At 42.2% G+C, this 23436-nt stretch overlaps 1 protein-coding gene across 2 annotated transcripts; it reads right to left on the bottom strand.

The window, feature by feature from the left end:
• Nucleotides 1-459: 459 nt before the first annotated feature.
• Nucleotides 460-23425, bottom strand: GNPAT (glyceronephosphate O-acyltransferase; the record flags this gene model as incomplete). Of its 2 annotated transcripts, none has more annotated exons than XM_082306971.1 (16): nt 460-638; nt 962-1023; nt 2231-2324; nt 2418-2517; nt 3436-3576; nt 6085-6164; nt 6878-7123; nt 9651-9874; nt 10568-10698; nt 10789-10940; nt 11551-11626; nt 12091-12218; nt 14837-14966; nt 15828-16004; nt 18458-18649; nt 23174-23425. In XM_082306971.1, 16 exons carry the CDS (start codon nt 23423-23425, stop codon nt 595-597), a joined length of 2229 nt encoding a protein of 742 aa, XP_082163097.1. In that variant the 3' UTR covers nt 460-594. The 2 variants fall into 2 exon arrangements, with proteins under 2 accessions (XP_082163097.1, XP_082163098.1); XM_082306972.1 differs by having other exon boundaries at nt 18458-18646; nt 23174-23267.
• Nucleotides 23426-23436: the final 11 nt, after the last annotated feature.

Here is a 23436-nt window from a genome sequence, read left to right as displayed (position 1 = left end):
GGCGTTAACGGCGCTGCTTTAATTCATTTTTAAAATATAACATTCGTGAAGTAATTAATGCCAAAAGAAAATCCCCCAAACGCAAGCAAACCCCGACACGATTAGTATTTTTGGTTATTGCCCGAGATTTGATTTGTGCTCTTCGCTCGCCAGGGCCTTATCTTACATTTAGCCAGCCAGCAACCTATGTTTCTAAATATTAATTTTAATAGCAAGTATTTTAATTCCCTGTTACATTTTCGCATCCATGAAATATTTGAAACCAAGCACATTCCTTGTTACAAGTCTAGAAAAATGTATTTAAGTAGCCATTGCTGTGCACGTCTCTTTAAATATTTATCCAAAAAAAAAAAAAAAAAAAAGACAATGTTTAATCTGTTTTAAAAAACAAAACACGGTGAGGATACAAATACAACTCTAACCCTGGGCAGCAGCAGCTCCCAAGCGGTCAGGGAGCGCTGCCCCGCTGAGGGACGCCCCTCCGCCTCCCGCGCTGGCGGGGCAAGGGGGGACCCCGCCGGCTCCCCCCGCTCCGGCTGGGGCGGCGGGGGCTCTCAGCAGGCACTCGCCTCCAGTCACAGCACCAGGGACCACCTAGAGTCGTGCAGCCACAGGTTTCTGTACAGGTATCCTGGCGTCTAATGGAGGGAAAAGAAGAAAAAAAAAAAAAAAAAGTAAATACTTAACATCAAAATGCTCTAAGTACCACTCCATTAAACTACTTTTTGCTTCATTCTCCTTGGTCGTTGGGTTGCATAGTATTTCAAATAAAGAAGGGAGAGTCAAAGCTGCGGTCAATGACACCAGAAAAAGTATTGTAAAAAAAAATATCATTAAAGATTTTTATACAGGTAAATCTAAGGAACTACTAGGGAAAAAGCACTACATCTAACCTATGTGCATTGTCCAAAGTAATTTATAACTTGAGAAGCTCTCTTCAAATTCATTAGTGAACACTTACCAAACATGTCCAGGATTTTATTAACAGCCTCTTGATTTACACTGTAAGCGAATCCATTGGACCTACAGTTAAAAGAAAAAACCCTGTTTCTTCAATGAATATTTCTTATTCCAGTCATTTCTATACAAATAATCTGAATTAAACATTTTCATAATTACATCATATTTCTCATCCTACCAGCACACACGTTAATTTTAAGGACATGGCAGACTTCTAAGCAGATTGTACTCAAGGACAGTTATGGTTTCTTTATCCTTCCTCTTGTTCATAGTCCCCATGTCTCTCTCCTCTTGATTTTTATTAGGGACAACTGCAGGAACAGAACGTTTGTTTGTTTTCAATCATATAATTTTCAAGACTCTCTCTCTGAAACCGAACCAAATCTTCAGCTGATGTCAAATTCTGTTGCACTCAATTGATTTATTCCTTTTACCTGAAAGGGGAATTTAGCTATAGGCATCTATTTAGCACACTGACATGGCCAGGGATGTAACAACAGTAGTACTTTCTGCACTTCCCAAGAACACTACAAACCTTAACCAATTCATTGCCTGAACAGAGGCATAATAGCTCAGAGTTGTCAGCTGCCAACTACATTCCGTGAAACGCTCAAGACAATGTGGGCACTTGTTGGATCCGGGACTTCCATGGTTATACTTTTAAATACAGTAAGAAGCACCACAACACAAATTAATTTGATAACAGGAAATGCATGTCACCATATTTTTGTATAATGATAGCTGTTTTTTAATCTTAGGCTTATAAACCGTGAACTGTGTTAAAAGACTTCAATGACGAAGCTTTCAGTTAAATTGCTTTGAGATGTCAGCGCTGAAACCTCCCAAAAATTAGTAGTATCCTGATTATTGCTTACATTGCCTGATGAGGCTTATTGTCACACAGAGTAGCTCTTCTATTAAAAATAAGCAGCACTGTTCTCTTTGCTTATCAAAGCGTTGTGAGAAACTTTGAAAAGCAAAAGGCAAAGGGAGTCAGAAGAAGCCTACTAGTGAGTTAATGAATCTTGTTGCTGGGTCCCACAGGAGTGATTTTACTATGAGGGGGTGCCACTCTGCTTCTACGATGTGTACAGAAAGGAACCACCTGGGTCTTCACCACGACTCAGGTAAACCCAACCAACCTCCAGCTGACTGGTGCTCAGGCAGTCGGGGTTCTGCTGTTCTGCTTCATACCAACAGCTCAGTCATTAAGAGTTGCCAGTAAGACCACACACTGACTTCTATGCACCAAAAAGCCAGTGTTACTTACACTTTCTTCTTCTTCACTGCACCTAGTTGCACAAGAGCTGCTAAGGCATTTTTCTGCATGTCAGAAGACAGTGCTTCATAACACTGTGTATTCCCTACAGAGAAAGCAGAAACACAATTAAAAGTTTTATCACTATCCATTAACAGGCTACGCTTGTAAAATCGTATTGCATAACAGCTGTACACACCCTTCTCAAGAAGCTGAAAAACGAAGTTGCGGACTCCAGGTATAAACTGCTTCTCGGTAAAAGCTTCTTTTGTTTCCTTTGAGAGGTATCTGAAAATTAACTAACATTTTTAAAAAAATTAGCACTTCTATCCTTCTGATTGTCAGCTTGTTATGAATTACAAACAGATGTGCCTTCATAAATAAGTAATACTGTTACACTTTGATAAGTGTAGGAGAGGAACTCAAAAGGTATCATTACATAGAGCATCTGAAATTTTTATTACTGTTTAACAGGCATGAGAATCCTAATATTAAAATAAGATTCAATATTACTATAATAGTTACCTTAGACATTAATTGAATATTCCTGTTCTCACAATCAAACACAGTGTAATTTTTTTAAAGCAATACCTTATAACAGATGGGAAAAACTGGGCAAATGAGTACAGTTCAGCCCAAGTCATACACCAGATCATTAACAGATTCCACTAGGTTCAAACGTCTACAATCCCACCAATCTGATGCTGATATACCCGAGATTTTAGCCTCCTGTTTTTCTATACTTTGTTTATTACAGGAATGTGTTTAGTCTTACTAAAAACTTGGAAAACCAGAAGAATTTGAAGAGATATGGATGCAATTAATGACTCCCAAAAAAGCTATCAGATATGAGATGCAAACTCATTTTTGCACCTGGCAGGACAGCCCACATAAACTGAATTAAGCAAGAGCTCCTCATAAGAACAATGAACCTGGTAGCAGCACACTCCCTGGGAAACTCATAAAGCCACAATGGGCCATCACATTACAAAGTAATTTCTGCTTTAGTCAATTGGAAAAATCTGAGTCAAAAGCTGAAATCAGGATCCTGGGGGGTGGAGGGTGTGATGTTTAAATATTTATTACTGCTATTTCTCAACCCTTGCACTCCCCAGCCATGAAAACAGTCGCTATTTATACTGCAGAAGTATCACAGCTCTCCTAGTCTCCCTATAAAACAAAGGAGAAAAAAGATAATTTTCTGAAGAACAACATACCTGATAACCTTCCACAAAAGGTCTGAACATAGCTGACAAGAAAGACACTATAACACTTCCTTTGTCGGTAGGGTAGATTTCCTGTTGACTTGTTTGAATTGCATCACATTTTGTGAGTAGAAAACATCCTTCCTCAAAATCCTGGGAGAGAGAAGCATAATTGAAAATTTAACATCTACAGTAAGCGCAGCTACCTTTCCCCACAAAATCAACAACAAAAACCACTACAACAGGACACCACTTCCATTTCCAAACTCAGTTCTTAAGAGACTCAAACCAAAATTTTCCTATATACCAGAAATACCCTTATAAAAAGGCAGCAGGAACACGTCCTTAAACACAGCAGTACCTCGATGCACAACAGGCCTAGGAGCAGAGAAAGAGGCTGTGGCTGCTATTCTAACAGCCAGCCTGAGCTCCCTCAGGATTTTGTCAGAATAGGGTCAGGTTGTCTGGTTTCGGGTTTTTTCTGTGGGTGTTTTTATTTATTTATTTTTAGAGCCAGGGTTTGCCTTTATCTCATGTCCACTGCTTGCAATAAATGATAACATAGTTCACTGACCTGCCCTCTACAAAAGAGACAACACAATGGCCAGAACTTACAAATTATGGAAATGCCAATGACAAAACCATTTTACTGCCAATATCGGCATAAGCGGTTGAGGACGCAGGACAGACACACAGACACACACAGACACACACACAGACACACACACCCCCCCACGAGGGATGGGACACAGACATGAGAGACACATGGACAACTAGACGGGCGGGTCGCTAAGAGATCCCTTAACGTTAGAGCAACTCTTCCATGTGACTCCAGTAAAGCCAGTCACAGCCAGTCACCTTCCTCTTCCGTGCTTGGTTTTGGTGCATAAAGCTGCAAGAGGCAACAATTGCTAACAACGGAAACTTAACGGTGCCAATCAGCCTTTAAAAAAAGGCCCAATTCTTTTCTATACAAAAAATCTACGAGATTTTAATATCGCCGCAAGTCTCAACTATTATTATGAAAATTATACTGATCTCTTTTTTTAAGGCAGGAAAGATCACAAATATCACCATCAGATATTTGGCCTTAGCATTGATAAAAATCACACTTAATCAGCTTTAAATCCAAATAAAAACTACACGTGGACTTACCAGTTTATATTGGGTATGACGTTGAACCAGTGTTTTTTACTAATAAAACCTATGCTCACCTGCATTTCAAGCTGGCTGGACTAGAGCCAGCCCCGACCCAGCAGGATGTGTATGAGCTGACACAGCAACTCCTGCAGAGAGCAAAGCGCTGCCCGCAGTTTTCACAGCTTGCCTGTCTCCAGCTGCATTAGGAGAGCACGCAGAGGCCCGTGATAAGGCAGTATGCAGGAACAATACTGGCTTTGTCTGAGTAAGGGTTGTACCGGGCAGGGGGGTGAAACGAGGGGAAACTTTTCAAGCAAAGAGGATGCAACTAAAGCTTCCATAAGACTCTGTGAGGGAAACTGTTACGCCATTAGTAAAGGTCTCACTTCAAAAACCTTCACAGGCTGCATCGCCTCAACTCGGTAGAAGATTTTGGCTGTAGAAATTTAAATCAGGCTGTACTATAAGCACTTCTCTCATAGTGCTCGCAATGTACTATCTTAATCTACGCGAGATAAATGCCAGTAACAAAAAGCTAAAACGGCTCAACCATGAACCATCAAAACATACATTAAGAAAGTTCACTAATGCACAGGAACATCAAAACCTTCAGAGTTCAAGGTATGGGAGGAATATTAGCCCTTGTATAAACACTACAGAGTAGCTACCGCCACGCTGTGCAGTCAAGGAGAGGTGGGCACAGAGGCATGCTGTAATAGGCACTGGGTGTTGGCACAGTCCTCTGGTAGCCCTGCCATCACAGACCACACACATGGCGCTACACAAAACAGTCGATCACAGCTGCACGAGCAGGAGTATAATCAACCAGAGGACAATAGGTACTTAAATTTAGAATTGCATACTCTATTTGTCAAAGATAACAAGGGAATACAATGGTTGATCATTAGTTGGTATAATACCTATAGTTCAACTTTCTGAAAGAGCAGCAGTGCCCCTCTGCTACACAGTCTGTAAGAGTTTTCGGAAAAATTATCCTGGTGCACCCTCAATGAGAATTCCTGTTTTTTTTCTGTGCTGACAAAACATACCCACTCTGTGACAGAATTCAATTAAATCTACATTAACACTTTTTTTCTTCACAGCCTAAGGTCTGTTTCATAATTGCAGAGCAAGAGGACAGTATTTACAGTTCTTTTAAAAGACTGCTTTACATATATTTTTACATCTGTGCTGGAAGACTAGTAGCTGTATGCAAAAAAGCCAAACTTCTGCTACAGTTCATTTTAATAGTTCAGAATTGGGCAGTTTCAGAATTTTTAGTTTTTTACGCGGGGGGGGGGGGGGGGGCAAGATTACATATGCAACCTTGTGGATTCAGACAATGTTTTGCAACTATCCAAATGATGTCTTTTTAAGTTCTCCCTCCTGCTTACAGATCAGGTTGATATCACTGTAGGTGTTTAACACAAAGCACTTGTTTGGTAGAGCCCTGAAATCAGATGCTATTTTAGTGGGCTGCATTACTGACTATCAGTATTTTTGTATAAAGGATGTTTTTACCTTCAATGAAATGCCAGGAAAGAAGATGAACTCATCAGAAAAAACATCTCTCAAGAAGCTGAAGCAGCTATAGACTTCCTCTGAAAAAAAATATTGTAAAGTACTGTTGTTTAAAAACATAATTTAAAACATGCAAGTGAAAAGCCATTTACTGATTTTAGAGAGAGTACCTACTTCAAATAAAATTTGGACTTGACATTAAAAGCATACATACATATGCAGCAGAAACCACCACAACAGAACAGCAAGTACTCAAAGCACTGGATTCAATTGTTACCAAAAGGAAAGAGCAGGGGGTTGCAGCTTCTCAGAGTGTGCATTAAATACCACATAATGAGAAGCTGCACAACACTAAGGTATGTATTCTGAAAAGTTTCTTTACAATCCAAGTATTGGAAGATACTGAAATACTTCAGAAACAGTAGTAGGAAGAAAGACTGAGAACTGGCTGCACTGTATCCAAGTGTGAGCTGTGTGTAATTTGCACCCTAAAAAGCTGGCCTGATAAACGCCAACAAAATGAGACACTTAGGAACGGGGCTCAGTTCATCTTAACCCTGCCCTCTCAGCAGAATATACCTACTTTCAGAAGCATCCAAGGGTAAAGAAACAAAAAAGGCAAGCAAAATACCCCCGTCCCCTCCCAACACATCCACCTTATGCCATGGGACCCTATCCAGAGCGTAACTGTCTCAGATAGCTCTCACTAGCAGCCACAGGAACCTCGTGCTCCTCTCACAGCTGACAGCGCAAGGAGAAAAGCCAGCAGGCTCTCAGAGCTACCCAAACCTACCTTTTCTGAAGCTGCGTGTCATCTGCAAGGCAACTGCCACCAGAGATGGACGCACAAACACGTTCAGCAGCTGGTTTCTGTAGGTGGCACACAAGAGGACAGCCAGAGCACGCTTAAAGACGATTTCCCCTACAGCTCCATCTTCCACTCCTTTGTCATTTAGGACCACACGGCCATCAACAAGGCGAGCAATGTTGGAATGCAGGGCGAGGCCAGACACGACTGCTTTTTTGGCACACAGGTTATCTAGCAGGAAAACACAACGCTCAGGAAGATGGAAGAGGGAACATAACTCTGTTGAAACAGCCTAAAATGCACCAGTATTTAATTAAGTTTTATTACTGAAGAGCAATTATTACACCAAACATTCAGTTAGAGAGATGTTCTAAAATAATCCATACCAGGAATTGGCAGCCTAGGCGTAGTATGAGATGGAGAGAACAAATTTCAGACATTTCTGTAATTAAAGCACTTTCAATTCTTCCACTTGCTAACATTGACAAACATTTCCTTTGTCTCTGGAACAAGTATTCTGAGCCTCCAAATAACAGAGGATAGATCTGTTTGATGGATACATTCATCAGTAAGGAAATGGAGACCATACTTTTGCTTAGGCATTTCTGACACTACAAGTTTTGAATCAGATGCATGAGTCTTTATAATGTTTTTCCTCAACTCTCATATACAAGGAAGGCCTCATCCCAAATTAAGTTTAAAGAAATCCTAACGTAAGTATCATTACGTAATATACCTGCTCAAAGAGAAGCCAGACTGTACTTAAACCCAAATCTCCTCTTGTATTGTAAGACAATCCTTTTAAAATGCCTAAAGCAAGGAAGTCTCTGGGTTTGTTGTTTTTTTCTTTTTTTTTTTTTTTTTTTAAAAACAACAAAGGTCTTTGAAGGCAGGCATGAGCTTCACAAACCTGTGGGCTCTGGTCAAGCTTTTCTGTCAGTGTGACACACCACGAACTTTATTTGAATAAAGAGCACCATATCTCCAAAATACACTCACCTTTTTAGAATCCCTTACACTTTAAACACTACCAAAACATTCTCTGCATCAAATGTGAACTCTTTGGCAAGCAAAGAAGGAAACAATAAAAACTTCTTACTGAACACTAAAATACACTTTACGTGTTCACAGCACCACAAGCATACCAAATCAATATAGCCTCTAAGGAAAAAAAAAAATTATGTTCTTTCCCCTTGACATAGATTTCACGTAGAATCTCCTTGCATCTTATTTGCTCCTTCAGCCTACTTTGCTCCAGTTCTGCTAAAGCTCCCAAGTTTCTCAATGTAATAAGAAGCAGAAGTCTGAAGAAGTCATTTTGCAGTTCCTGTTTTTAATATAAAATTTCTAACAGCCGAGCAAATGTTCTGCCTGTAACAACCAACCAGCATGACAAAGGCAGAAACAACTAGCTGCCTGGAGACAGAAGAATGGACAGGGTACATGGAGTTGCTGACTTGGTGACGTGACCAAATTAGCCTTTAAAATATATTTATTCTTTCAAATGATTGACAATCCAAAACAAAAAAACAAACCCTGTTTCTATGCCACTGATGCCTAGAGTGGGGCCAGCACACTCCAACAAAACCTGTTCATTGTTGTCATTCCTCTATTTCATTACCGTGCCTATTGGCTATTCCCTGACTACAGCACAACTATTAAAGCAAAAGCTTATTCATTGTTGCTAAGAATATAAACAAAATAAATAAGCAAATGCAAATGTGGCATGTTTTTCAGTTTACTGTGCGGTAAGATTCTAAATGATGTTTAAATATTGCCATGAAATTCTTCCTTTTACCCATCTGGCAGGAGCAGACCTTGTCTGCATTCGCTGCAGCGCAGATCCCTGAAAGGAGAAGTGGTTTTCTTCCAGAAATGATGGAGTTCTGTTATAACTGTAGCCTGCTCCTATTTCTTTATTGCAGTACAGAGAGGAATCCTTGATTACGCATGACTACAAAAGCAAAGATCCATGGTTTAAGTCTACGTACAGTGAAAAGTTAAACGTACTTGCATTACACATTACTTTTCTTTGCTAGCTTCACCACTTATGTCCCGAGGCTCTAAAATTAATAACCTGTGTCACCCTGGCTCACAGAGAGAAGTTTAAAACAATTGTTCCAAAAGTTTGGAAGGAGACTCAACCTTTCAGCAGCCAATATATACATATACATTATATACATAAAAAAAGAGTGTCTGTGTGTATAAATGTATAAATAAAACCATCAAAGAAGCCTTCTCCCCAGAAGTCATCACTGTTTCTGAGAATAAAGTGAAATTTAAAAATAAACAGACAACTTGCAGTTTTGATTTTCTCTCACCCATTTGTTTCCACTAGTTCTTTGTAACAGTAACAACTTATACTACAGTCAATATCAACCAATAAACATAGCATTACACCAAGTTAACTGCTGCAGAGCAGGTAATTGCCTGTGACTTACATAGCGTTCAGAAAGACAGACGCTAGGCAAATCTCAGTACTCTAATACAAGCACCTTATAATTTCCCCCTCATTCCACACTTCAGGATATAACAGTATCTGTTCTGCTTCCACCTAACTGTTTTTCAAAGTATTATCTTCTGCAGGCAAAGTCGAAACCCATCAGGTTTTAGCATCATTTTTAAGCATATCCCCAAAACCATTTACAACTCTGAGGAAAACATTTTGTAAAGTTGTCACCATATGCTGCTTCCACAGAAATATAATTTACCCTTCACAAGCAACAAAAGGAATAAAAATAACACTTTCTCTGCATACCAGGCCATTCAATGAATCCTCCAAAAGTCTGTGTTAAGCCTTTAAGCCACAGGGTCTTTTCTATTAGAAGTTCAAAATCCATGGCTGGCAAATTCTGGAGCAGGACAGCGGCAACTAGCACCCACGGGCTCAAAACCATGTTTTCTATTTGCAGGAGCTCCATTTTATAAGCTACGTCACTGACAAATTCTTGGATATCCTCAGATGGCTTTTGGGGAAGATGCCTGAAAAGAACAATGCAGTTCAAGGTAAAGAGCTCCAAAAACTGGAATATATATCACACCCTTCCTTATATCTTCTGTATTGCTCCCAGGTCCATAACTACTTTATAGCACCTAACATCTGTAGGGTAATTCTATTTATGTGCTATGTAGAACAGAAGTACAGAGCTAAACATCAGTAACTTCACGATAGTATTTGAAACACAGATCTCTGTATCGATGCTGTACACTTGCTATCTTAAAAAAAAAATTCAAAAGCATTATGTTTTGTATAACAAATTGCAAAGCCACCCAATCCAGTCATAGCTACAGCTCCCTGGCACATGATCACATAACAGTTTGCGGTAATAAAGTAAGAAGGGAGAGGAAGGCTGAATTTTTAAGTGGCAAAACCACCGAATTCTCAGAAAACAGAGAGCCAGCTTTGCCTGGCTCATGCATCATCATTAATTTTTAAAATGGCATCTTCCAAACACAGCACAAAGCTATGCAAGTAACAACCTGTTGCAGAAACACCCAATCACAAGCATGATGAGCCTCTGCTCAGACAAAACTGGTTCAGCGGTCTAAATAGTCAGACAGAGGGGAGATGAGAGAAGTTGAAAACAAAGTACAAGAGAACATCTTAATTATTTCACACAGGTGAGGACTAAACAAACGCTTTTCCTGTGCATACACCATGGAAAGATGTGGTACCTGGGAACCAAATTGTATGGGCACCGATTGATTCTCCCAGATGCCAAGGTTCTAAGTGATACCGGCTGGCCAACGTAGATGTGTATGGTACCAAAATTGTCACTGAGGATTCTTCTGGCTTTTAACAACCCCTAAGAAAATGGGAAGAGCAAAACTCAAATTTTGGTGCTACAGGGTGTGTATATATCCACCTATGTTCTGTTCTTAAGGAATTTACATACAGATGTAGATTCTTTGGGCTTTGGGACTCCTAGGAGTTCATATGCATAGAGAGATTCTTCTAATATCCTCTCGTAGCTGATGCTGATGGGAACAAGGTATGTGTCAAAGACTTCACGTTTAAAAAATGGTTCCATCACAATGCTGAGAAGACCTGCAAATTGAAAAAAAAAAAAAAAAAAAGAAAAAAAAGAAAAAAGTGAATCACCTGTCTTTTTCAAGGAGGGAAAAGCAACTGCAACTTTGAAAAAAGAATCTTCAAATTTTAGAAACTGCTAATACATGTGCACTGCGCTTGTCCTCTCCTCAAGCAAGCAGAAGCACAAGACATTGGCCAAGCTTTAAAACAGAAGGTAAACGTAAGCAATGCATTTGGACAACTGTTTGTGCTCTTTTCAGCAGCACTGTTCTGCACTCACACAGCATCTTCCTTCTAAAGATTCCCCATTACTTTTATAGTTAGCTTACACTATTTCTCCGCTGGTAAGGGGACACCTATTTTCTAGAAAGAAAACGGGGAAGAGTTATGCAATTAAGTACACAATGGAGCAAAGGGAGAGAAAGCAGTAGAGTGCAAGAGATGTGTACTGCCGTTCTTTGTATGGCCTTGGAACTCTAAGCATAGTGTTTTCCACTACTCTGACAGACTTCACTGATTTCCCACCATTTTAACATCCCTTCCTGTCTGAAGAACTTATGAAGCACATAGCCACTAATGAAAACACTAATAATCATAAAAAGTTCCAGGTTTTCAACAAACCTACCAAACTTTGGAGTCAGAGTCTTGGCAGTGCGGCTTCTAGTCCCTTCAAGAAAAAATTCAATTGGGGCATAGCCACTCTTCAAAAGTAAAACAAAACAAAAAAAAGGCCGGTCAGAAAAATAAAAACATTTCTTCTTTACGGACCACAAACAGTTTTAAGTACTTAAAATGTAAGTAAGTTTTTTTTTTAATGGAAGCCATGCATGTCTAACTTCAGTCATCTCTAAGCCTATATTCATCCGTTGTATTTGCCACACCATAGAGTTAAATCAATAAAAATATTGTGTCTGTCATGAGATATGGGCACATGATCCAAAGCAACTGACGAGCAGCAATTTGTTTACCACCTACTGCTGAACTGTAGTAACAACAGAGTGCATGCGTGCTCTTCACCTATAGCAATTCTGAGGTAAAATGCATTTAATCAGATCACAGCAGAGACTTTCAATCACATAGCTATAACATCATGCATATTTCACATGAATTGTTCCAACAGAGTATTTCTTAATCATGCATTTTGAGAGTTCAGTAATTTATTTACCCTTAACATCGTTTTTACATATTCAGCAAACACTGCCCAGTAGAGTCTGTTCCCACCAAAGGAACGTCGCATAAAAAAGGCACCTGCCCTTCGCAGCAGTTCACCAACTATTTTCATTCCTAGGAAATCTGAAAAACAATCAAACAAAAAAACAAAACCACACACACAAAACTAATTAATATCAGCGAGCAGAATCAACCACTTTCCCTAATACACTGATTCAATTACCAGAATAAAGAAGATCTCTTTCAAGGATTCTGTTGTTGCAAATACCTTTATTTGCTTTCAGAGTGTCTAGCAAGACTTACGTAGACATGAATGGCATATTATAATATGCTTTCAGGGTTTTTTTTGTAAGCAGCGTTCACTTCGAACAATTTATTTTCATAATTTAGATGGCCAGATTTCAACCATAATAAAGACTAAGTTTTTGAAGTACGTTGTGTCGCTCATCTTCAGAAAGATCAGTTACCACTGAATGTGTCCTAGAAGACACAGAAATTAACTGACCAATTACACTATACCATTTATGATCCTGACTCATCACTTCGGGAGGTGTACACCAAACCAGCTAAAATTTTTTATAGTTTTCTAGTTGTAAGCAATGATGGTCAACACTTAACTTGTCAAAACCAGGAAACAGTGTTAACAAATTTCTTAGGGAAGCATTTAAAACACGTCTACACAGCAGCTGGCCATATGCCACTTCAACCTCCTTGCCACCTCAATCCATGAAACACTTGAGAACAGATATTCGCTCAGTAAAATAAATTCACATTTCCAGCTGCAACGCTGACAATGACTGCTTTGAAGATGTCATATAATATGTCACACACACAGTGTGTGAGTGAGAGAGAGAGAGAGATCAGGAAAAAACAGATAAAAGGAAATTGGCTACAGAACCCTGGGAGCAATAGCAGCTGTCAGAGCTTCCCATGTGCAGAGGTCCATCTTTTTCCCTTACTCTCCTACTACCCTCCCTCTCTCACCCCAACACAGACTCTATCCCCTCCCTTACTTCCATCCTCCTGCCGCATACTCAACCCCCTAACCAGGATGCTGGCTGCGTGCCCAACGCCTCTCCCCACCACACACTGCCACCCCACAAACTGGGACTGAAACGCATCTTTTCACGTACCTCATGCCCACACCACCCCACCGGCTCTGTGCCTCTGACTTGCTCCCAAGACCTGAGACAGAAACGTGATCCCAGCACGAGCTAGATTCCTGCTAATGTTCTGTATGAGCATGTACTCTGGTGTTACTGGCAACTGTTTACCTTCCCTTAGCTAATCCCCATAGATCTGTATCCTACTTGAAGCCAAGAGATAACTAACAAAGCAGAGGCACTTACTACCTATAACAGGACAGCGTCCTCTCCGCTCAGCACAAGTCACAAGAGAGTGAGTTTGTAAACCGCATCTTGTGAACCTCTAAACACAATATGCAGTAAATACAACTACAACCATAGAGAACTGTGTTTTCTTCAGAGGAGTTTAAAATAATACACACATGCAGCAGTATAATCAGGCTGCAAGCCCCTAATTCTGAAGAACTTTGACCCCAAAACATCCAAAACACTTTAAAAAATGTTAATCACTAAAAAAATCCCTCTAAGCTAAATTGATAGTATCTTAAGATACTGTTTTGAGGCTCAAAACTCGAAAGGGCTCTAATCCAAAAGTCAGCAAAAGTTTACACCAATACCTATGGCAGCATGTGAGCAGATTCTGAACAAGATGCAACAGGTAAGCAGCTGCAACACCTTGATCAAGGCAGCTATGAGACCTATCAACTTCTGAATTCACCAGAAACTAACTTGCATCACCCAGAGGCAAGATACCACTAACCCAAAGACCAGCAGAATCTCATCTTCCCTGGCAAGCACATTCTCCCAGCTTCCGCTGATTTTCTACTAACTAACCACTAAATTGGAAAAGCAGACTAGAGTAGTAGGTTCCCAGATCTTTGCTAGCTTGCCTGTGCGCATTACAGTGCTGCACCAGACCTGAGGTTGTCGTCTGCCTGCTTAGAAGGCCTGGCTGATACCCAAGACTTCCAAGATCAGGTTTCTCAGTTAAGTGCTGCCAGAGTCTGGATTTTCAAAAAGCACATTAACTCAGAAGATATTTACTGTTAAAGTCTTCGATAACTGTTTCCCACAAATATACTGGCTTCATCTGCTTTAGAATTAAGTATGTCTAAAATCATGACCTCTGATGTGAAATTTCATTTCCCAGCCAGCTCTGCTCTCAGTACTTCACATAGCAGAGTTCTGCCAATGCTCCAAGGGAATCAGTCGCATCAGCAACAAGCACGAGGTGGCTGGCACTTCATATCTGGCTACAGTGACCGCACTTAAAACTGTATAAAGTATCACAAAAGCTTCTGCATAGACAGTAGCTCTTCGGCAAGTTTTCACCTGTTCCCAGGCGCAAAAAAAAAAAAAAAAAAAAAAAAAAAAAAAAAAGCACTGTAGAAGTCTTCTTCACAACACCTATCTTTGCCACAGCCTTGCGTCTATAGATGGGGTACTTCTGGGCAAACTTGCTATGAAAAAATTCACCTTTGATTGGACTCTGCACCGATGAGAAGCTTTCAGACACTGTAAGCATCTCACCCAAGGAGGTTTTAACCAGACGTACTTGGAACAGAAGTTAAACACAACCACTTATAGTAGCAGCTACAAGACTCCTTGCTACCGATTCTCTGAATCCTGAAAACATTGTTAAAAGAACATACTTGCCTATTCCTGCAGCAATGACAGGCAAAGCCAAGTCATACGTATATAACAAATAAGACAGCATCAAAAAGTCTACGTAGCTTCGGTGACTGGGCAGCAGTACAACTGGATGCTCCTGAATGGCGTGTTGCAACTAAAAAAAAAAAAAAGTTGTTCCAATATTTACAGACTGACTGTTGAAATTTGCAAATACAGACCTTCACAGGGCTTAAGGCAAAGAGAAGCTGATTTGTTTGAGGGTGGTTCCTCTGTCCACATACTCTGTACCTTTTTCAGCATGGAACCATAGGAAATTTGGAGCAGTAGTGTCCAGACTAGCAACCTGTGGTTCACAAGCATCACAGGACTCAAAAGTCAGGGCCACCTCATTACATGATAGTCCAATTCAAATCCCTTCTGATGGGGATGGGAATCCCAATAGGGGCTGTAAGGGCTGACATTGCTGTCTTCCAGGGAACACATTGCACCCTCCAGAACAGCAGCATCCTGCAATGAAACAGGGGGACAACAGCTTCCCAGGGAACTGGGGCAAACTTGAAGCATCTCCTGCCTCAGAGGTGCACAATGTTTCACCACTCTTTGCTGTATGAAGGTTTTGCAGAACATCCAACCCACTCAGCCACATTGTTATGTGGCTTATGTTAGGTTTTCACCCCCAATTCAGCTAAATGCATTATTAAATTTATAATAGCAGATAGAAAAACTGTCTCAGTGGCTGATCTAACTGAATCACTACACATGACTGCAAGTATTCCTTACCATACTTGGAAACGTACAAAAAGTCCTGTGGACAGTTTGCCTCTAAAATACTTACATATCATCTGTCTCCCCCCCACACACACACTTATTAAGAAATGCAGTAATAAACACAAGTGCAGCCTTTTTTTTTTTTTCAAAACGTATTTTTCATATTTGTGACTTGGAGCAAAGATTAGAATCTTTGTCCAAGTGACTGGTATGAAAATATTGTAACTTCCCCCACCCCAGTACTTACTCTCTGCATTCCTTCTTCATTCACACAAACTCTCTGGAAAAGCCGTTTAAATATTTTGCTCAGCGTAAAGGCAAAAAATCTGACAGCTCCTAACTGCATACTGTGGCCCATCTCATCCAGGATTTCTGTGGCTTCTTCTTGAATAATATCAGGTGATTCTCCCATCTCTTTTGCTAACTAAAGAGAAACAAAACAAACAAAATGGCAGTTAGATGTTGTTCCCTTCTCCTGGCCCATGCACCCCATTCTATGTGCCACAACAATTATGACAGAACTACTGCAACAGTCAGCAAGATTTTATTTTATGTGATAGGCATGCATCTAAACATATAGAATCTGTTTGGTGTCGGCCAACAAGAGAAAACCAAGTTAAAGCTGTTCAAAATGAAGAACGAGGTTAGATGTCAATGGTGGGGAGGGAGGATGTGCAACAATTTCCCCCCCAAAACACACCATCTGAATGTTTTAACCTGTAACATCTTCAGAGGAGATTTAAGTTCAAAGAACATTTCCTATATTACTGGTCTGAAGAAGGCTGTGTACAATTTTCTTTGACTAGTAAAATGAAACCTATGTTTGCAGGGATACTAGCAATGTAAGTCTTCGAAGCGCATTTGGGTTAGATTTTAACACTTGGCTGAAGAACCTCAGTCCTATCACGCTTGAATTTCTTTGTAATGTATTACTTTGGCAATGGCTAGCTGAAACGCATACAAAGCACTGTTTCTACCAACTTTGCATATCAATGATCTTTTTTCTGTTACTATGCACATTCCCTTTTGAAGTTTCTTAAAACAGACTTAAATAATGGTCATCCCTCCTATTTGATACTTTGAATCTAGAAATATTTAATTGAAAAGTTAGTCTTTTACTGTTATGGAATGAGGAACATGCCTTTTATTGAATACACAAGACGAAAGAGGAGGAATGGCAGAAGAAAAAGCCTCCAAAAAAAGCACAGCTCTGTTTAGCGGCCAGCACTGCTTACCTATTACTTCTATTTTGTGACATCCAAGTAAATCCATCTCCTCCAATCTACCTCCATATACCACCTTACTATCATATCTACTCGTTCAATTGTTTTAATAAATGCATTATCCTTCATCCTGCATATTTCCACATGTAGCTATAACATTATTTTAACCACTTAAAGAAGCCAAAAACTGCTTCCACTTGAGCCTGAGAAAATCAATGTCTCTTAGGAAGCCAAAAAATTATTCTCGTTATTCACTAGGGAAAGAGATACTGTTCTCATTCACCAGTAGAAGGCTTACCACACGGTTGATCCTGTGCGAATTAAGTGCACATCCACTATAGAGCTAAGCACGCACTCCCCAAAAATCGGGAATCAAAAAAAACAGGGCAGTCACATATAGCAAGCTAAAACAAACAAATGCACTTAATTTCACATACTGAACATTAGTAACCCTAGCAATTTGTCACAAGAACAAATTCTAGTATGCCTGTGTAAAGCTGTGTAAACTCTGCCCAGGCAGGAGGCACACTAACTGTAGACCATTGGGCATATTGCCCAAGATAGTCCCAGTTAGATACTCAGTAATCTCTAGTGCAAAGCTGATAACTAGGTTGCAATGGCAGGACCGCTAACCTCCTTCAACTGCTTGACGCTAGCCGGGAAAATATCCACCAAAATAATTACCCATCAAAACAGCAGCACTTCAGAAGAAAACATTACACAAATGTCTTTCTGTCAAATCCTCTGTAAAATATTTTCTTTCAGCAAATGTTTTAGTGTTTCTGAAGTTGGAAGATTCAATCTTTTTTATCTCGTACTACTTCGCAATTTGATGGCAACAGGACTACTTTGTAGGACATGGTTTAGTTTGTGATATCGTAACGAGTTTTGATGTATCATAGGTAACGTTGAACATTAAAAAAAAAAAAGAAAAATATTATGGTAGCCACTCACTCAGGACTAACCAAAACATCTTATATACTTCTGTTGGCCTGGAATTATTTTTCATGAATACTGAAAATCGTTACTCTGCTAACTAACAGACGCTCTTATTTCAGTCATTTCAAGACTGTTAAATATGAGCCAGTTTGAATATATTTCATTCATTACAAAGTTGTAGCTGCCCTTCATCTTAAAACAAAAATATGGTTACATCTTAGACAGTGTTTCTAATTGAAAGAGTTCTCTGTGAAATATAACTCTCATTTTAGGGAATATAGCATTTATGACTGATTCATAAATACATCACTAGCCTATAAAATTCCTACAAGACATCCACAAAGTACAAAAATGTCTACTAAGAAGGAGCATGCTTACGTCCTTCACAATGCTCTGTGGCGAGGACAGTGTGGGGGGGGGAAGGAATGCAAGCACATTGGATAAGTTAGACGGTAAAGATGGTAAAGTGTCATATATGCAAAATCAAAACACTATTTCATGAACGAGCTATCTAACAGCTTTAGTGGCAACTCCGTGGTAAATCAGTATTTGTTTTTCCTGCCAAAACAACTCAAGTTACTGATTTAGTGGACTATCTTTCAAACTACAGCTATCATGTTTGACAAGGTCAGCAATAATCTTTTTTTCCCTGCTGCTACACAAACTTTGGCTGTGTTCAATCTACCTCATCTTACAGCTCAGTGTCCAGCCTCACCTGCTTGATAACATATTGAACTTGCTCTGACTGGAGAACAGCATTTTTAATAGCATTTGGCTTGCAAGGTGAAAGTCCCTTGTAGATCACAGGAGTATAACATTTCATCGCGTATCTCAAGTCACTGGACAATCGTCTTTCCTCCAAGATATCTTCAAACTCATCTCTTTTCTTTGACGTAAGCTCTTTCTGCTGGGAACATACAAATAAAGAATGAGACACTGTGTCGAGCCATTCAGTGGTCTGCTTGGCTACAGTACCAAAATAACCACGTGCAATACTTTTGCAATGTTTCGGGGTTTTTTTAGCTTTCTATAATGTCTGCATTCCACATTCTGAGCGCACGAACAAATGTTACCTGCTTGGAACAATGCTGCAAATAGAAAGAAACCAAAAAGAAAAAAACAAAACAAACAAACAAACAAAACCACCAAAAAACCTCAACCATTTCCAGCTGCAAAGATCCCCAATCACTCTATGCCACATTACTTCATTCTGCCCAACAGGAAGAAGCTAAGAGAACACCTGGGCTTTGAAAGCTAAAGTGTCTTGCCTCCAGCCTCTCCATGATTAATAGGTATTAACTAAAACACCTTTAATTCCAACTCCCACAGCTACATGAAGACAATGCCGTGAATGACATTATAAAAATGCAATCATCAACACAAAAAAATAATCCCTGCTACTTTAAGTTGCATCTGGGACCCTGGTGATTTGTGTTTGCTTTCATCAAGCTTGGACACAGGGTACGCAAAACACAGCCAGGCAGGAAAACAAACAAACAAACAAAACCAAAAAAAAAACCAAACAACATTATCAGACCAAAATGCAGTACGGTGAACACATAGGTAAAAAGAGAGCACGGCCTCTGAGTAACCAGCACCACTGCTAAGCAGGAAAACAAACAGCACGTCAAGAACTAATTGTGGATCCGTCCCACTACAGGAATCTCGGTGACAAAACTCTTCCTCTTGAGTCAGTAGGCATCCCCTGCACTGGAGAGAGATGTCTCCTATTATCTCCTATAACACAGCAGTTTGTATGAATGACCCCTCAGTCTTTCCAAAACTGAAATTGTATTTCTCTAAACTTCAAAACAGCAGCAATAGCCACCAGACAAGCAAGGCAACTGGAACAAGCCTCTGTGAAACACAAATAAAAATATATTGGTTACGATCAGCATATTTATCAGAAGATGATAAAATAAAAGTGCTTATGTATTCCTTTACAGCACCACTTGAAGGGTAGCACAGGCATCCCTTTCATTCATTCTGCCTCCTCTCCCTGTATGCAACCTCTGCAGAACCAGTCTGACAATGAAGGACAAAACATGTTGTTTCATGGCTCTTACAGTGACCTTTTCTGGTGTTGAGAGGAACGCCCGGCCAGCAAACACACAGGAGAACACCAGGAACAGATAAGCAAAATGCCAAGCAGTGGTGGCTGGGTTTTCAACCTTGGGAGAGGGAGTCAGCTTTCACTGCCAGCTGACCACAGCCACATCAGCAACACTATCAAAAACAGCTGACGTTTAAAGGGCAAACATTTAGTTCCTATCCATTCATCAACACAAGATAATTTGGCAAAACAAAAAAAAAAAAAAAAAAAAACACCAAAATCAGGAATAGCTGCACTTAAGAACCACAAAAAAATCCTTCAAAGCCTCAACTGTATCAAAAGCCAATTTCATTTTGTCAGAGAACACAAATCCTACTATAATGTTTGACCTTCTCATTCCTTTCCCCACACAGTACAGTCAAATTCGGGTACCATCCTTCTACTACAGTAGCATTTGGTAGATCATTCTCCTGGAGAAACTGGCTGCTCATGGCTTGGACGGGCATACTCTTTGCTGAGTAAAAAACTGGCTGGATGGCCAGGCCCAAGGAGTGGTGGTGAATGGAGTCAAATCCAGTTGGCAGTCGGTGACGAGTGGTGTTCCCCAGGGCTCAGTACTGGGGCCGGTCCTGTTTAATACCTTTATCAGTGATCTGGACGAGGGGATCGAGTGCACCCTCAGTAAGTTTGCAGATGACACCAAGTTGGGTGGAAGTGTCGATCTGCTGGAGGGTAGGAAGGCCCTACAGACGGACCTGGACAAGCTGGATCATTGGGCCAGGGTCAACTGTATGAGGTTCAACAAGGCTCAGTGCCAGGTCCTGCACTTGGGTCACAACAACCCCATGCAATGCTACAGGCTTGGGGAGGAGTGGCTGGAGAGCTGCCTGGCAGAAAAGGACCTGGGGGTGTTGGTCGACTGCTGGCTGAATATGAGCCAGCAGTGTGCCCAGGTGGCCAAGAAGGCCAATAGCATCCTGGCTTGTATCAGGAATAGTGTGGCCAGCAGGACCAGGGAGGTGACAGTGCCCCTGTACTCGGCCCTGGTGAGGCCGCACCTCGAGTACTGCGTTCAGTTTTGGGCCCCTCACTACAAGAAGGACATCGAGGTGCTGGAGCGTGTCCAAAGAAGGGCAACGAAGCTGGTGAAGGGTCTGGAGCACAAGTCTTATGAGGAGCGGCTGAGGGAAGTGGGGTTGTTTAGCCTGGAGAAGAGGAGGCTGAGGGGAGACCTTCTTGCTCTCTACAACTACCTGAAAGGAGGCTGTAGCCAGGTGGGGGTCAGTCTCTTCTCCCAAGTAACGAGTGATAGGACCAGAGGAAACGGGCTCAAGCTGCGCCAGGGGAAGTTTAGGTTGGATATTAGGAAAAACTTCTTCACCGAAAGGGCAGTCAGGCACTGGCACAGGCTGCCCAGGGAAGCGGTTGAGTCTCCATCCCTGGAGGTATTTAAAAGAAGGGTAGATGTAGTGCTTTAGTGCAATTCTCTAAACTTGTCTCTCCACTATTTTAGTTTAGAGAATTATCCCACAGTAACTGCAGAACTGACTCCCCAGGGGCTTTTAAAATAATCCTATACAAGGTATTAAACTCAGACCCATATTAATTTAAGACTTTCAGGATTTTTTTGCCTGTATGGTTTACCATTACAGTTTTCAATCTTTCTTCTTCCACAGCTTTCAACCAGTTGGTGTTTTGCAAGAGCCAAATAAGCTAAGAACTGTTAAGATGACTGGAAGTAGTTTGTATTAGCCATTTGTTGCCATTGACACCTTATATCAACCCCCTTGATTAAAAATAAAACAGAAAAAAAAAATCTTATACCCTGTAATAGCAAAAAAGATAGCTCAGAATAGCATCAAAAAATATTAGTTGGCTCTAAGTATACACCTACTTAGATCAGCATGTGACAAGTCATTGCTCAGAAAATCTAAGCAACTTTTATTTCAATTACCAAAGTTTAAATCCTGCAATGTGCAACTACACGAAACCCAGACAAAGAAACCCAGCACTCGGGTATCACCAGCCACATCAGCAGTCACCGCGCTGCTACAGCCATTCCCCAACACGGCCCTGGTGAGCGGAGTTTTGCAAAGGCCACAGCCCAATTGAAAAGTCACCTCTCTGCCACTGCTCCTCATTTCACCTTTCCAGATTTGAAGCGCAACTGATTTCTCTCTATGGCAACAGGTATTTTCAGCCCTGTCCCAAAGTAGCAATGAGGGAGCCAAAACACACACACTTTACCAACCACTAAAGAAGAGAAACACCGCTTTTGCACGTTACAGCCAAGCTGTTGTTCCAGCTTCAGCTGCTGACTGGTAGACAACACACATAGAAAATACGCGGTTGGAAACCTTGACATCAGACAATTCAGTTATGCGCACGGTCACTGCGACATTGGTGAAGTACGCAAGTGAAACAGCGGGAGCCTGGAACTTCTCTACTTCTACACAACCTCAGAAAGCAATAAAACGGGAGTGCTAATGATGCGCTTGGGATACCAGTGTACAGCCAAAGAAACACAGAAGAGAAGTTTGGGAATCTCTGCCGAAACCAGGAGCTGTTTCCCTCTCTCCCCAGCCCCCTCCTCTAAATCCAAGTAGGGGGAGAGGTTTAGCACCTCACACCCAAACCTCCTTGTCCGAGGCTGGCATAGGAGCTGCAGGGAAAAAACAAGGTCAACGAAGTCATTTCCACCACGCAACACGGGAAAACCTGCTTTGGCCACCCCACCTCCACGACAATTTTCTAGGGCTGGATCTGTCGTGGCTAGCAGGTTTCTGTCCTGCACGACGGCCCCGTGCTCGGACGCCTGCGGCCCCGGCCAGCCTCTCCCCCCGGCCTGCTTGCGGGGCTGTCGGTCAGAACCTCTCTAAAGAAGAGCCCCAGCCCCCTCCGACCTTTCTGAAGCCGGCTGCCGTTTCACAGCGTATCTGAGGGGAGAAGCGGTGCTCGGCATCGGGAGCTTTGACTGTCGCGACTGACACGACAGGTGCCAGGGAAGCAGGCGGGTAGGAAAACCGGGCTCCGGGCCCGCAGCGGCTGGGGAAGGTGAACTTGTGAGGGGAAACGTCCGGTTCCCGCTTGGCCGCGACCTGCCCCCGCCGGGGCCCGGGAGAGGCCTCGTCCCCTGCCGAGCCCCTGCGCCGCGCCGCCGCCAGCCCCCGCCCGGCGAAGCGGGTAGAGCGGGGGAAGCTGAGCGCGGCACACCCGCGCCCTGCGGAGGCCCCGGAAACCTCCCTCCGGAGCGCGGCCCCCGCTTCCCCCGGGCCCCAAACCGGGGGGTTGCGCCCAGCGCCGTCACTCCGCTTCAGAGTGAACGGCACGGACGCGGCGCGGGACTGAGGCGGGCAGCCCCCTTCCCCCGCCACCTACCGAGTACATGGGCGCCCCTCGCCGCGCCCGCCCGGGCGCCGCCGCTGCCGCCGCCGCCGCCATGGTCCTGCGAGCTCCGCCGCGCCGCCCCGCGCCCCGCTCGCCCGCCCTACCCCGTCGCGGTGGCCTCACGCCCGCCACCGCCGCCGCCTCCCGCGGCGCCCATGGCCCCGCGCCGCCCCGGCTCGGCTGCCCGGTGCGCTGCGGCGGGCGCGGGGGAGGGCGGGGGCACCGCGCGGTGGGCGGCGCCATCTTGGGGGCGA

The sequence above is a fragment of the Platalea leucorodia genome (assembly GCF_965183815.1).
Source record: "Platalea leucorodia genome assembly, chromosome: 3".
Classification (NCBI taxonomy): domain Eukaryota; kingdom Metazoa; phylum Chordata; class Aves; order Pelecaniformes; family Threskiornithidae; genus Platalea; species Platalea leucorodia.
The sequence above is the reverse complement of the archived record's forward strand: the minus strand, read 5'-3'. Positions and strand labels throughout refer to the sequence as shown.